This window comes from Corvus cornix, chromosome 3 (genome assembly GCF_000738735.6).
Source record: "Corvus cornix cornix isolate S_Up_H32 chromosome 3, ASM73873v5, whole genome shotgun sequence".
In the NCBI taxonomy this organism is placed as follows: Eukaryota; Metazoa; Chordata; class Aves; order Passeriformes; family Corvidae; genus Corvus; species Corvus cornix.
This window is the reverse complement of record NC_047056.1, coordinates 105,940,603-105,956,911: the sequence shown is the minus strand read 5'-3', so window position 1 is coordinate 105,956,911 and position 16,309 is coordinate 105,940,603. Positions and strand designations below refer to the sequence as shown.

At 41.2% G+C, this 16,309-nt stretch overlaps 1 protein-coding gene across 2 annotated transcripts in view; it reads left to right on the top strand.

Moving 5' to 3' along the window:
- The window catches only part of LDAH (lipid droplet associated hydrolase), a 112,552-nt gene extending 99,065 nt beyond the window's left edge, over nt 1–13,487 (top strand). For both annotated transcript variants that reach the window (XM_039569423.1, XM_039569422.1), the window contains one exon: nt 10,320–13,487. In XM_039569423.1, coding sequence (XP_039425357.1) covers nt 10,320–10,511 — 192 coding nt within the window. In that variant the 3' untranslated portion in view covers nt 10,512–13,487. The remainder of the gene's footprint in view (nt 1–10,319) is intronic.
- Nucleotides 13,488–16,309: the final 2,822 nt, after the last annotated feature.

Genomic DNA, 16,309 nt, shown 5'->3' with positions numbered 1-16,309 from the left:
GGCAGGAGCTGTTTTAAACCTGTGCTAGCTTTGTTTTATTGATTCTTCTATGTCCTCATGCATGTGTGGCAAACATACTCAAGAAAACAAAAAGTTAAAGCAAGCCTACAAGAATTGGCAAACTGAAGAAAAAACTGGTCTAAAAATGAAGCTAAATGCTTCTCTTTTTTCATCTTCTAGTAATTTCTGGGAATGTAAGAATTAAGGGAAAAATTTTCAGTTTGGCATCATGTTAAATTTGAAGAGTATTGACAATAAAAATGGGCTTAACTTATAAAGGTTGGAAGTTTATAAAAACAGGAACTATAGTCCAAGTTGCTATAGAGCTGGCAAGCTGTTGCTTCAAAAAATTTATACTGTTTAGTAGTCGCTGTGATCATATGGTAAAAGCCAATCTTAACACCTGACTTTGCCAGCTGCTGTGGAATAGAAAAGTTATTTCTGGATGTTATTTGCATTCTGTGATCTGAACGAAGAGACACAAAATTATTCCAATCTTTCCATGTCCAGGTTTAACTATAATTAATACTAGCTAGGGACGAGGAGAAATTTTATCACCAGACTTCAGATTCTTAGTCTAACAAAGTTAGTTGCTTGGATTTATGTTGAAAGAATGGGATCTGGAATATTGTTTGGATAATTAAGTGAGGTTTTTCACTTAAACTCTTTTAAAGTCAGAAGTTGTGCACATTAAATAGCAGTGGAACTTTATGAGTAGGATGGAGACCTGTCTTCTAACAAACTAATATAAGTAATATATGATAGAGCTTTTGAAATATTGTGTAAAACTATTTGTCCAGATCAAGCAGTACATGAATGTACAGGAATTTGAGCTTCTTACGGCAATGACATGGGGGGTTGTGATAAACCAGAAACACCAAACAAATAAGGTAAGGGATACTGATAAAAGATTTCCTCAGCTCTGGAGGTTAATTATTAGCTGATCATGTCTAAGGCAGCTGAGCTACCTACGTTCTTTCACTCTCATAACACCAACTCCCTTTCCTAACAGAAGCTGGAGGCAGAGATGAACTACTGAACTAGAGGAAGTTTATTGTAATTCCTGCACAAAAGGAAGTGGGTGTAATTCCATGTTCTTAAAAGATGGATCAGCACTGAGCATCATGGAGCTTTTACAAATAGAATAAGAAGAAATTTAAAAGGCACAGGAAAATGGATGTGTTGGGCATTCACTAGCATGCCTGGAATGGACAGTGTTATTTCCTTAGAGAGATTCTCTATAGCACTTAACTTCTTAAGTTTGTGTCATGACCCATTCACTGTTCTCTTTTAAGATTTAGCCGTATTGACTCTTTTTCTGTCAAGTAAGCTTATAGACCTGTTAAAATAAATATAACCTTATATAAATCAAGGAGATAATTGCACGAAAGGGTAGAACTAGGGGGCTTACAGAGGAAATTCTCTTTTTAAATAATCACCCCTCAGATTTTATATTTATTGAGAAATACATCTGGTTCATTACTCCATGTGTAATACACAGTAGTCCTATTTTGAAATGTAGGATCTGCTCCAAAGCCCTTTTAAATCCATTGAAGAGCTTCCACAGGCTTCAGGAATTCTTGAATCAGTGAATTTTCTGTAGTGGTTCGTAATTTTTTAAGATCATAAACCATCTCCTCCAACTGCAAATCAGGATTCTTTTGGTTAGCATGTTAAACCAAAAAACGTTGATATGCTCCTTGAGTTTTTTGCCAGTGGTCTGGTGTAGCAGTTGTATTGATCACATAAGGCAAAAGACAGGAAACATCTGAAGAAAAGATACAAAGATGAAAAAACTAACCTGTTGTCTGAGAAGAAAGATATAAACTGGAAGTTTATGGATGTATTAACCTATTTTCACTTAAACCATGGAAGTCTGTGTTGTAGGTGGCTTATAACCACTCATTTTGTAGACGTGTAGGTGGGGAAGAAATTCAGTTTTGAAAAAATTAAATTAATGAAGTGAATGTTTACTACTTCTTGCATTTAGAATTTAAAGCAGTGCGAGTTTGTATCACACCAATGATACCGTAATGTGTTCTCCAAGAGTAACAATTAAATACTGGCATGCAGAGATTTAGAATACAAGCTGAAGAATGAAGTATTTCCTTTCCACAGAGAAGTGCTAGGTTTTTCTTTTGCAAAATTGTCCTTGCTACAGAAATTTTTTAAAACTAAGCAACCAAGAACTATTTTGACCCCTGAAGCAGCTGTTTTCATGTTGCCCAGTGTTTTTGTTTGAGTCTCTGTAGACATCCATGGGGGTTTGTAATTATTCCCAGTGAGAGGAGCATGATCTGAAGATACGTGCTTAAAAGAATTCTACAAATATTTTGCCTGCCCACAGCCTGAGTTAGGTGCTTGCCTACATTTGTGAAAAACCTTCCAAGCACTCTTTCTGAATAGGTGCAAAGTGTTCTCTTGAGCCAAGAACACCTCTTTTTTTGGCTGGTCTCACATCCTTTTTGGCCTACGTTCCCTGGAGGTGCAGAGTTGAAGCCAGGGAAGTTGCACATGTGCTTGGGGATTTTGGTGCCTGTGTCATTTAACCACAAGAGCAACCTTCTCTTTGAAGCGCCCAGAATGCCTAATCAGGGATCAGCAGCTTCTCTCCTCGGTGGAAAAGGATCCCAGTGAGCATTTAAAAAAGTCAGTTAGCACAATATCCTTACTCTGTAACTGAGTGCCTGTTACCATCATTTGTGCTGTGTGGTATTCTAGTGTGGTATTCTTGATGACAAGAATTTCCAAAATGTTTGGGGTGGGTATAAGGTGTGTGCTGCACACAATGAGCAAAGACAGCGATATTTCCCCGGCCTTCTGAAGAATATTTAAAGTTACCACTGACCCCTTACTACCCCTTTATTTCTTACCTCCTACTGCGCACACCACTGGGGAACATTGCCATTTACAGCCAGATGCTGATCCTGCTGTTGCAAGAGCAATTTGATTGATTTACCTTAGATAACATCCCACTGAATGTAGATAGTGTCAGGCTGATACTCAGAGGGAAAAACTATTTGCAGTAAATATGGTTGGAAGAATCTGTCCCAGCAGTTCTATTGCTTAAATAGTGGTTTCAGGTCTGTTTGTTTTTATTTTGGTATTTATACAGACTTGACTTCTGAAATACTCATGTTCCTGACACATCTAAATATATACCCTTGAAATGCTTTTAAGTCTTTAAAAGTAACATAGATAATCTAAATAAGTTAATCACTCTGATTTGTTGATAAATCCTGTGCATCCTTTTTAAAAGCACAGTTTTACTTTGCATTGAGTTTGACCCATCATTATCTGTGAGAAAGTGGAAATGAAAGTGGCCTCTCTTGATCTCATGGGTCTTTGTGCGGAGCAGTCGGTGGCACTGCTAACACACTGCAGCAGAGTTAAAGAGAAGCCCTTTTCCCTTTGTCGATTTACCAAGTTTCAGCACCAATAAAGGCATGAAAACTGTGTAGATCACTTACTGGACACTGGGGAGAGCAGTAACATACCTGGAATCATATGCCAAGTTAGCCACTACATCAGGCCCTGTCTAAGGGTTTGCATCCTAGTTTCTTTGATAGTAAAATGTTTCTCCATCTCCTTTACAGCCAGGGAAGCTGGTTTTGGTTTTTATTTATACTGGTTTAACAGAAGTGGCCACCGTCTTTGTGTTAATAAACTCTCCACAAGCTCTTGAACTACCCATTACAGCATAGCTACAAGTCCTACAGATCAGTATTTCAAAAGAGCATCGTGTACCCCAGACTGTCAACTGCCTCTTCTCAAAACACTCCAACTGGAAACCTTTGGCTTCACACTGCCCTTGCACAGTTGAGAAAACCCAGTTCTGGTAAAACAAGCTGAGAACAAGTTCCCAGGACCTTACCATCAAACTGGCTGATCTCAGCCATGGCAGGATCATGAGGGAGAGAGATGGTATCTCAGAGAACCATATCCCATAGCATTTAGGGCTTCCTAGGGCAATGCCAGCTCTTTGAATTCCCAGAAGCTAAAGTACAACTGAAGCAAATAAAAAAGAAGTATGTCCCAAATCAGTCTGTTCCCATGTCATTTATCCTATTCTTTTGGCAGGGTAAGGTGAGACACTTTCATAATTCCATATTCCATTCCAATAATTTCAAAATTAGTTCTGGGATAATGCCTTTTAAACGAGTTTTCGTCCAAGAACAAATGAAACTACTCACTGGTTACTGCCGAGAGGTGTCAACCAGAGAGAAGCTGCTGTGGCAGCCAGTGAATTCATGTGGGAGTAATACTGATAAAATGTGAGTGTATCAGAGACAAGGATTTCAGCAAGGACACTGTTTATTGCACGTGTGCTGCTCCTTTATATCCACAGAGATGAGTCCTTCACTCTTGGCCATCACTGGAGTGGTGCCTGCCCGTGGAGTAAGATCCTAAAATTTTTATAACATGTACCAAATTCCAGAGAGAGAGAAAAAACTCAATTAATATATTTTAACTTTTTTGATTTGCTTTTCAGTGCTGGCTAATGTCAGTTACAGAAGAGGCAGAAAAGAAATCTCTCTGTAATTTTTACTTCTGTAAACTGTCATACATGCTGTAACAAGTGCCAATGGAGTCAACTGCAGGAAATCTTTATTATTTTCTTAGAAACTCTTTAAAATGTAAACATCCTGTTGATACAAATCTCAGATTCTTCTGATGTTTACTTAGCAGCTGCCATCATTGTGCAGTGTCAGAGTACACATACCATATTACAGGGTATGAGGCTGACAGAGCCCTATTTGCACTTGTGTTTTATTTTACAGAAGCTAAGGCTGAAAATACTTCTGAGCCATTTAATGGTAAATCATCTTCTAAGAATACTGCTGTTATTTTAAAGCTATTTGAAATTTAGAAATTGCATAAGTATTTCAAATGCAGCATTGAAATGGCTGGCAAAGACAGCCCACGTCCCCTTCACTCTGCCCTCAACATCAGATCCTGAAAGAGGACATGTTTTAGTCACTCATAGCAAGCAGGATATTGCGTCAGGAGTCATAAAGTCCTTGTCATGTCCAGTGGTAGCTGCCATTTCCCTTCTGAGTCAGGAATACCTGGAAGTCTCACCATTCAATATTGCAAAAGACTAAAAGATAATCCTCTCACCCTTATGGCAGAAAAGTTTAAAAAAATGCAAATATTGGAAAGTTTAAGCCCAGAGGAAAATTAGAAAGAACTTCCTATTTATTGTTTTGCAAATCTGTTTATTTTTAGCTAGTCTAATTATTTGGGGGGCCTGACTCATCATTTCTGAATGCTTAGATTGGCAGCAGCTTTCCATTGCTGGTGCAGTGGTTGTGCTGACTCAGGATGTCTTTGCAGCCATCCACCATCCACAGGAAAATATGCACTTTACAGATCCATGCAAGCCATTCAGTGCATGCCAGTGTTCCCTGCATTAATGGAGATCCCATGTGCCTCTGGCTACACATGGTTATAATTTGTTAATTATTCCTGCCTGCCTGCTGCAACAGCAAAGCTCCTGATGTTAAAATGAAGATGAGGAGATGGATTCTGGAAACTTTGCCTTAAATATATCTAAAATTATTTTGTTTAAATACATTAGGAAAGAGGGTGACATTTTAAAGTCATTTATTTTGTGTCTGTGTGTGACACAGGCAAAGAGCAGAGACATTTTGTCATTCAAAAGGAGATCCTCAATTTCACAAATGACAGTCAAGTAGCTGTCTGTTTTCCTAGGCCCTGTACCAGCATCTGGATCACTAAAAATTTACACCTTCATTGCAGTCTTGCTCTTTCTCATAATCCAGTAATAAGGAAGCATTTTGAAAACAATCCTGCAGTTAAGAAACACTTCTGTTAAAGTTTTGGATGTGCAAGCATGGGCACCTGGACAGAATGCACACACACCAGCACATGCACAGGAAATAAGCAGACAAAATAACTGCAGCATCAAATCAAGCTCCCCAAGTCTCCTGTTTAAAAACTGTTCTTAGTTGGTTATAACAGACCCAAACCTTAGTTGCATATATGACGCAAGTGCCTGTCCTACCTTGAATGGGTTTATTTCAATCCAAAGGGTTCTACAATGTCTACAGATAAAGCTCAGGGGAAAATGCATTGTTTTCTCATGGTAACAATTCCTAGCTTGGAGAAGGAAGCTTCTGATTCCAGTGTAGAGGAGACACATGCTGAGATAGTAAAGAGGGGAACTAGTGAGGGAGCAGTAAACAGAGAGTAGGAGGAGTCAGGAAGAACCAAAGGCTCTGTTTGTTTGGCCAAAGGAAGGCTTCTGGTGCTATATGAGGTGGTGGATTGGAGCTAACCAAGCAAGGCCATCTTTCCTGAATGTGTGATGGAAATTGGGATGCCTGGTACATGTGTAAACACCACGATACAGTGACCTGTACTTAGATGTTTTTATGCTGAACTGAACTCAACCCTGATGCTAGGAACAACTGATAGTCTGAGAGGTGCTTGAGGAGCAGCACTAGGAGTAGAGGCTCTAGAAAAAACAACTAGGGTTGGAATTGGGACACAGAATGAGATGGAGGACCCAGGAGACTAAAATTTGGACTTTGCAGAGCAAGAATGTGGGACTAGAAGTAGTAGAAATTGGAATTGATGAGGTAGAGAGAAAAGAGCTGAAATAAAGAACCAAAGGGGGTGTAGAGCAGTCTTGAGACCAGAAAGGGACAAGACAAAAGAAGTCATACCTGTAAAGAGTGGACAAGTAACTGGACAAGTAGTTCGTAAATGTCCTGCCCTTTTCTGCTTGGAATGGAACCTGAATTTCAAAAATCTTACTGCTCCTGTTCTCAGCAGGTGCCAGTGACTATGTTTACCTTAAGAACAGAAGCAGCACAATAGAAGAGAATTTGTAGACATGGATAGTAAGTGGTGAGGACCTGGTGTTCCCAGTGGAGGCACCTGAGAGGGTTATTACTTTAGCCAACAGTTGTCTGGTCCCATGGACTGAATGTCCATTGGTGACTGGAGCTTGTTAAGTGTGATCCTGAAGGGCATCTTTGCTTTAGTTTCAGTTGGAAGAGCTCCATGTGGTCCAAAGTATGGTAACCAAAGTATGTGAACCAAAGTATGTTAAATATGGACAAAAACACACCATAGATTCAAAATAAATCATTAATTTCTGTGCTGGATGCCTCCAATGTGACACCAGCAGAAAGGTGTCCCATGTTTCTCTGGCCAGAAGCTGACAGTGCTGCTTCTTTCAATTATGCCATGACCTTAAGGAACAGAGGCCTAAAGCAGCAAATCTAGAGGTGTTGACACTGTTGGCAGTACACGTAGGTGCTACATGTGAAATACCTGGGGTTTGGTTGACCTCCTCAAAGCCCAGCAGACTGTACACACAAGTTCTGCTAAAACCAGTTGATGTTGCATTACCAAACATTTCACAGTTGGGGAGGAATGACCTCAATTCAGACACTTTTTGTGTAAGCATTCAGCACTGTGTAAGCATTCAGCACTGATCTTTCATTAAAACATCCCTTTTCCTTTTTCTTCTTTCACTAACCAAAAGACCTGTGTAACGAAGGAGACAGCAGGATGCAGAACTCCTACCTCACCTGTGGCAGAAGGGGTAAAATGCCTATTGAAATATGAGTAAATAAGTTCATGGTAAAGGCACCTAAACTTTAAAGAGAATGGTGTCTTGGTGAAGTCATCAATATTTTTCATATGTGGTCACAGTTCTCACGTTTCTGAATATCTCATTTAAGACCTTGAAATGTATAATACAGATAGATAAACAGTGTTTCAGAACACCTGCAAGTGTGGTCCAGGAGTGCTTTGAGTATAGTCAATACTGTGTAATGCTGCACACGCTGGAAAACCAGCTTGAGATATTTCACTCTACACTGCGTGCTTTCAAATTAATAAATGTAGTTTGACATTAATTTCTGTGCTTCCCACCTGCAAAATGGAGATAAAACTGGCCACTAAGGTGTTGCAAAACTAAATTAATAAATGTGAGCATGCAAATCCTGTAGTGGTGCATGCCAGAGGAATGCAGAGCATAAAGAAAATAAATCCTGTCTGTAAACTGTAAAGTATGTAGTAAATAAATCCTCAGACCGCACACAGAATTTAAAACGAGAAATACTATCAAATAGCAGCTCATCAGCTGAATGTCATCCTGTCAGTGGATTGAGAGAGTCAAGGATCCTTTGGATCATGCAGTGAAAGATTAAACTGTAATGCAAATATACCAGGGGCCAGCTAAGAATGCACATAAATCGTCTGTTTAGGCATTTTCAAATCTGTGAGTTCTCAAGTTTACAACCGTACCTGGAGAACAGCCCATTTCACAGTCCATGCAGACTAAGCCAAGTATTTTATCCACCTTTGTAAGTGTAAATGGCTTTTCATCTTTTTCTAAATGATCATGTGATGAGACTCTAAGACTTGCCTTTCAAAAAATCCAACCATTTCAAGGACTACTCCATTAAACTGGAGTCGCTCCATTGCTTTTTTTCCCCCCTCAGTTTCATAATCTTTATTTCTGTATCTGTTGGTAATGGAGCCCAGGGTTAAACATAATTTGGTTAGATGTTTCTCTTCCAAAGGGCCTGAATGCATCTGGACATTTTACATTGGCTTTTCTGAAGAACTTTTGCTAGTATGACATCTTGTGATTGATGAATTGAAGGCAAGATCAAAAGAAATTTTCTGCTAGAGCAAACAACACACCTTGTTTTCAGCAAGTAGTGAGTGACAAAGGAAACCAATAATGTCTGTTAACATGGGATGGTTTATATTCTATGTTTTGCACATAAATAGAAGTATAGCTGGGGTTGGTGTCTGTGCAACTGAGATACTGTATTTTGGGTACAGCCAATAGTCAATAATGTACAAGATGTGGCAAATTTCAGCAAGAGAAAAGTGAGTTAGACAAAACCTTGTAATAGTTTGTGAAATGCAGTCTGGGCTCTTAGCCCACCTCTACCCCAGTGGGTCCATTTATTTATATTCCACATGGCTACAAAAATGATGGAATTGAAGATATTTTTGATGAAAGGAAAACTTCTTGTCCCCTAATTTATGTTAGCATTGCTCAGTTATTCACTGAAGTACAGAAATGAAATATGAAACAAATGCGAATAATGGAATTGGGCCAAGCTGTGTGTGTGATGTGTTGAGCAATCAGCATCGTTCTGGTACCTGCATTCAAACATTTTAGTATGAAGAGTGCTCATCATTAATCTTGTTCTTGTTCAGTCTGAAATCCATAGGTTTCTCCCAGACAAGTCCTTTCCCCTCATATACTTAACAGAAATTGAAAAGCATAGCTATAGCATGCAAAGTCAAGATGAAAATGGGGAGAAATGATGACTTGGGGAAACGTGACCTTCACTGTTTCTAACAGAGAGAAAAGCCACTTCCCTGAATATGATATTTGCCTAGAATTTAGGACTTTTGTGTTTAGGTGGGCTCTACGGCAGGTAGCACCTGCTTCATGTATGTCATCAGCCAAGGTTATATTGGGCAAGATCAAATCAAAATGGACTTCTGCAGAATTTTAGTTCCATGTTACAACCTAGAAGAAAGTTCATTGATCTCTGGGAGGTGCCTGTGCTCCACACAGGCAGAACTTCACAAGGATAAGGTAGAGAGTTGGGGCTGTTCAGCCTGGAGAAGGAAAGGCTCCAGGGAGACTTTACAGCACCTTCCAGTACCTAAAGGGGGCCTGTAAGAAAAATGGGACAAAATTTTTAACAAGGCCTGTTGCAATAGGACAAGGGGCAATGGTTTTAAACTGAAAGAGGATCAATTCAGACTATAAGGAGGAAGTGTTTTTACAATGAGGGTGATGAGACGCTGGCACAGGTTGCCCAGCGAGGTGGTGGATGTCCCATCCCTGAAAACATTTAAGGTCAGGTTGGATGGGGCTTTGAGCAACCTGATACAGGTGAAGATGTCCCTGGTCACTGCTTTTTTTAAATAGCTGGAAAGCTAACAAAAAAAACTTGTAACAGTTATGGAAAACAGCTGGACTGCTTAGGGGTAGGCTCCATGGACAACTTGATTATTTGAGCCATAGTAAGAAATTTCTTAAGTCAGCCAGGCTTTCATCAGCAGACCTCTGTTTTCAGAGTTAAGCCTGTATTGTGTTCCACAGTTTTGCAGTTGAGGAAACTGAGTCACAGATCATTTAATTGTCTTCATCATACCTGCAGACCTGGAAACAACCAAGAAGTACCAATCTGCTCTTCCTCACAGTATATGTCAGCACCTGATGCATTGCTTATTTCCAAATGATTATATTGGTTACTCCCTCAGTAACTTTCCACACTGATTATTTGATATGCTTTGCTTTCTAGCTGATTTTTTACTATGGAACTGGAGACAGCTGGTGTCCACAGCACTACTACGATGAGATCAAAATGGATTTTCCAGACGGGGACATTCGGCTCTGTGAGAAGGGGCTCCGCCACGCCTTCGTGCTCGATGCCAGCAAGGAGATGGCTGCCATGATCACAGACTGGCTACAGGACGATCTGACCAAATTATAAACACTAATTCAGTGATTAACAAGAAAATGATGTAATTATTTTGTGAACGTGTAATTATTTTGTGAGAGAGTCTGTCTTATTTTTTTTCTGTTTACTATAGATTATGGCTTGTTTTCTATTGAGATGTTTTGGCGAAAGTTAAAGAGAGACTGGCTGGTCCAAAGTATAGTTTTATTGACTCAGTGCTTATGTAGTTTCATCCTGAGTCTTCAGGACTCTGTAAGACTTGGCAAAGGGTGGAATATTTATTGTCTGCTGGTGCTGTAGACAATGCTGATACAACTGTACCTGAGCTACTACCACCTTACTCACTGCTGGAGAAGTGTCGGGATGCAGGTGGATCCTGGCCATGGATCCTGGAATGCTGTGAAAGGCCTGGCCCTCTCCTTGTGTCTCACCCATCTGTGTAAGCCAGGTGCATGGCAGCCAGAACAGCCCAAGGCCCTGGACAACCCTGATGTTGTCTCCTCTGGATCAGAGAGGGTTGGTCAGGCTGAGTTCAGGATGAGTTCAGGATGAGTTTTGGGGAGATGTGTAGATCAGGTGTGCAGTTTCTCCAAGTCTCACCAGGGGTTTGGGGCACTGCCAGGACTCCATAGGGTATTAGAAATGCTGTAAGGTATCTGTGGCTGCTCAGCAAGGGAATACATAGGGATCTCTTGCCTGGAACATGGCCAAGTGTTTCATTTTTCAGTTGACTGTAGAGAAGGGAAAGTACACTCGTCAAAAATGCCAGTATTTAAAGGTTAAAATGGATTGCAGAATCCGTGTATAACAACTTCTAGGTGGCCTAGCTCTCCTAATGAAGTCCATGAGAACAGTGCTTGCTCAGCAACTTTAAAGAATTAAACCACTTTTGATGCATGTCTAAATTTCAGTTCTTTGCTCTAAGGACTGAAGTATGAAATTTTCTGCCAAGCCACAAATTAGGTAAGTTCACCATCAGAAAACATCTGTTACTGTGCCACGCCTGCACCCATGACATGGCATGAACGTTACTATTGAGAACCAGACCCTTGCATGGTGCTGACAAGTTCACTGTTCCTCACATTTGGTGAACCCTCTCCTTTACAGATGGAAAAAAATAGAAAAAAGCATCCTACCAGTTGTGATAACAAAAGAAGTTACAGAGAATAGCTAGAAATGAAAATATTGCAAGTAAGGGGAACAAAGCCAAGTGTAATCAGGAAAAGCTTTCTAGCCATGAACCTGTGAAATAGTCTCCCTGTGGAGTTCAGAGAGACATTTATAAATAAGCAAAACACTACAAAGTATAGTCAGGCAAGGTCCTGCCCTTGCAAACAGATGAATTTAGATGATGCATTGAGTATCTAACTTACATGATTTATTACCAGTTTTGATACGGGTGAGAATGGTATTGGAGAATGTTCTCTGTGATGCAGGAAGATCAATTAATTGCTTCATTTTCTTACACTATTATACACACCCCTTCCACTGCTCTCTAACCCCCCCCTTGAACCTTTCACTAATATTTAGAGTAACTTGTGATAAGAGTTCAGTTCCTGGAAATTTTGGACTAGTTTTCAAACCTGTAGACTGATAGTGGATTTAAGTGACCTTCTTTGTATCAGAAACTGGTTCAGCTTTTGAGACTAGCCAGTGGATTTTCCAATTACACTGCCATGTAATGAAATGGTACTGATGAGTGGGGCAGGAATGTTGGGAGCACAGTTTCAGCAGCGTGGGGAGGAACCAGACACGTTCAAAGTGAGGGCTGCCCATGCAACTGATTCTGCTTGTTGGCGAGTCACAGGACTTTCCTTCTTTCTACAGGTCCATTTTCAGTCACGATCAAAACAATCCTTGAGCTCACTTTAGAAGTCCATAGCTGTGTGTGTCTGTGTGTGCTTGCATAGCCCCCAGATGCTGGCATCATCCCAGCTGGGTGGCCTTGTGGCAGATGCTCCCTGCGTCCGTAGGCTGAGGTGCTCCCTGGGGCAGAGACGGGGAGGACGTGCGCATACATGGAGATACATTAGTGTACACATACCTGTACATGTGCACCTGTTTGTGTGTCAGCAGCATAAAAACTGTAGTTCACTTGGTTGTTTTGGTTTGCACATTGATCTGGTTGAACAAAACATTTGTTCTTCAAAGTATGTGGAATCAGGGAATCAGCAAAGACTCAGTTTGTGGGAGTTCAGCTGTTGTAGTGGATCTCCTGAGACCTGAAGAAGTCTTGTATTAACCAAAGATGAAAAGCAATTATTACAGCCTGGAAACTGAAGCACCTATGACAAGCAGTTGTTTACAGTGCATTATTCGTATACTTTGTATGAGAAATTAATTTAGCAATACTTGTACTTGACTTGTGTATGCCTTTTATACAAATGTTAATCCATTATACTAAATCCTAACTGCATTAAGACCTAAACTGAGATTAGGTCTGGTCAGTGATGACCAGATCTACTGCAGAAGAATGCCTTACAATTTTCTTAAAAATAATTTTCTCTATAATTACCAAAACCATATTGATTCAATTGCTACCTTCCTCCTAGAAGCTGTTACTGTAAGGCTAAGATCTGAAAATTTGCTACTCTATTCATTGCTAAAACACACGGGCCTAGTTTCCACAGCTGTATTTCCTGAGAGGAGCAGATCCCACACAGTGAGAATCCAGCTCCTCAGAAGCCCATGGTGTTCATTGTCACCCCAGGCAAAGAGTGTCAGAAGTGCTTGTGGTCCAAATGTGCCAATTTACCATGAAAACACAGTGTGGTCTTGCCTATTTTAGACTATTTAAGAATTCTTGGAAAACCTATCACAAATATATTGACTGTATGCTGTAGCACCTACTCACTGTCATTCACATCTGTGCTTGATTCTCACCACACGAGTAACCCTGCTAGTGCAGTGACTTTGACTCATGTGCAAGTGTTTTGCTAGATCGATACCTTTTATTAAAAGTACACAACTCCAGTAACAAAAATAAATTTATGGTAAAATGTAACTTGATTCTTTGTTTTGGTAACTTGTTTAGTCCTAGTTCACCTCCTTTATTACTTCATGCATACAAAATATACAAAAATACTTGCCAAACCCCAAATTTCACATGCAATGCAGACATCTGCCAAGTGCACAGAAAATCCGTGGGTGGTAGGCACCTGACTCGCTTAAGCATTTTTATCCAGAGCCCCTCCAAAATAATCAATCAGTTTCCCCTTGCTGCCTCCAGCTCCGTGTTTGCTGCTCTGAATGAGCTATGGAGTGTGTGGATCAGTGAGGTTTGTCCCTTCAGGAAGCTGGATGAGTGCTTGCCCAGTGTTTATGGTGAAGAATTTGGAGTTGGACTCCAAGATAAACACCAGATTCTTGACTCACGGAGACAGATTGCATACATGAGCCACGGCAGATAATCTCTTCTCTGCAGCTGAGGTCATTTATGTATTTATTTTACAAAAAATGGGTTTATACATCTATCCACTCCCCATCCCTTTCTTTGGTCTAGCTAATTGCCAGCAAAGACTTTAAACAAGATGTTCAATGTTACCATTTTAAAGTCACTCAAACTATTACTGGGTTTGGATAAACTCACTAGACCCAAGAGACTTGTTTTACTCTGTGTCACAGGTCATGCTCAGACTCCCAACTACAATAAGTTTCTGAGGCTCTTCATTTGCAGGCAAATGTTCTTTCCTGGCACATTTACAAAATAGGAATCCAGAGAGCGTCTGTGAGTGACCAGGAACTATTAAAACAGCATATATTTCTGGAACAGCTGATGGGGGTTGAGCACAAGCAGCAGATCCAGCAGTAACAGCACAAGCAGCTGCCAGGAGCGATCGCTGCTCTCAGTAGCATCACGCAGAAGTTATGGAACAGGCTAACATTCATTCTCAGATGGGACAGGCAGGGAGGGATTTAATTAAAAAGTCTTTCAGAGTGCTTGAGCTGATAGTCAACAGCCTTGGTTTTGCCTGTTGCAGGAATGTGCTTGCAGGAAAATAGTTGTGTTGCGGAAAGTATTATTTGCAGTATTATTATTTGCAGCAGCTAATAAAATACAGGGTGTTCTTTAAAACATCTGCCTGACTGTACCTGACTGCAGGGTTTGCCAGTCAGACACTCAAAGATCTTCTGCCCTCCTGTTTGAAGCAATTCACACTGAAGGAGGAAGTGGGGAGTGCCTCCCACTCTCCCCCTTTGTGAACATCTTCAGCAAAGCCCCCAGACTCTGAAATACTATGTTTCGTACACTGAGAGGAATCCATGAAGATGAGATGACTTGGAATTAGGAAAGACAGGCTTTTGCAATGTCAAGACTCATCTACTCCTCTTTCCTAACAGGCACCCCTAAAATTTGATAAGGATTCAGCTGTTCCAATCTATCCTTGTAGGATATAGGAATACCATTTACAGAATATAAATGTTTTGAAGTGCTAACATCATGCTCTCATCATGCAGGGAGTACTGCAGCTCACTGGTGTTCATGGGAAAGTGGAAAGGGAGGAAAAGTGAAGACAGCCCTTCCCCTTCACCTCAAAGCTACGCTGCTTTAAAAAGGCCGGGAGGTGTTCTTAGCAAAAAAAGAAGGCGGACTTGTGGAGGACTGGGAGCCCTTGGCACAGGAGCCCTCTGCTCTCCCTTGGAGAAGAGCAGCCTGAGGGTGAGATGATCTTCCCCAGAAATAAGCAACCTTCCTCTGGGTCATGGTGAGAAAGTGAACCACCCCCAGCACGCCTTGTTTCTGTGTGGTAATACCCAGCACCCAGTTGGCTGATTGGTTTCTACCCCACCCCCTGCCTACCCCATAAAACCTCTGCCCCCTAGCCCTGATGCAGGGAGTTTTGTTCCTGGCCAGCCCTTCACAGGGACTGCTGGACAATAAAGGGGACCTCTGTGGAACTGCCAAATGAGGCTCCTGTCTCTCTGTCCCCGAGTTCACCTTGGGTGATTTCACAAAGAGCTGAATCACAAGAGCTGGAATCACTTGTAGCTGACAAATCGCTACACTTGCTGAAATCACTTGTTGCCCAGGGAAGTCTGCCACCGCCCCTGGAAGAGCTGTTCTTGCAGGACACTCTTTCTAGGAAGGTCGTGGCACACCGGGTTGCCCTTCCTCCGGCTCCCTTTGGAAGTAACAGGAAAGAACTTGTATTTTCACCCACAAAATAATCCCACAGGATTTTAAGCATCCAGAGTGATCCAGTCCCAGTTCAGACTATGTCCTCTTTTACTAATGCTCTGCATTTTCTTCCATTGTATTCATGTGTGACCTTGGACATCTCCTCTGTCCTTGCTGTGCCTTTGACTTCTCCTCAGTTATAAACTGACTAGCATATGTTGTCAATCACATGAGTAGTCTGAAGTGCTGTGGAGTAAAAACCCGTGTCCACTGAACATAAACCCCACCACTCCTACTGGTTTCAGTGAAGACATGGTGGGATGCCTGTGAATAACCATTTGCTCTCACCCTTCAATGTCCTGTTGAAAATACTTTGTTAAGATGGCACATTCCTGTAAAGCTGCTCACAGAGTGGGCCAGGGGGCAAGGGGGCAAATGCCATCCTGCCTCCCTCCCCAGAGAACGTTTACCAAGGGATCCCCTTAGCCAGTGTGACCATAAAATGGGCATGTGGGGATGCAGGACACTGACCAAAAAGTGGGTCCTGCTTGGTCTGTCGCTCCATGTGCCACTGGGAATAGAAATGACCATGCCTTACTCCAACTGAGCCATGTGTTTCCATGTGTGCTTAAGAGGAAGGGACAGCCTAGAAAATACAAGGATTTTAATAATTAATTTCTAAGTCCTTCAGGGAAACCTCTCTTTTCAGTTC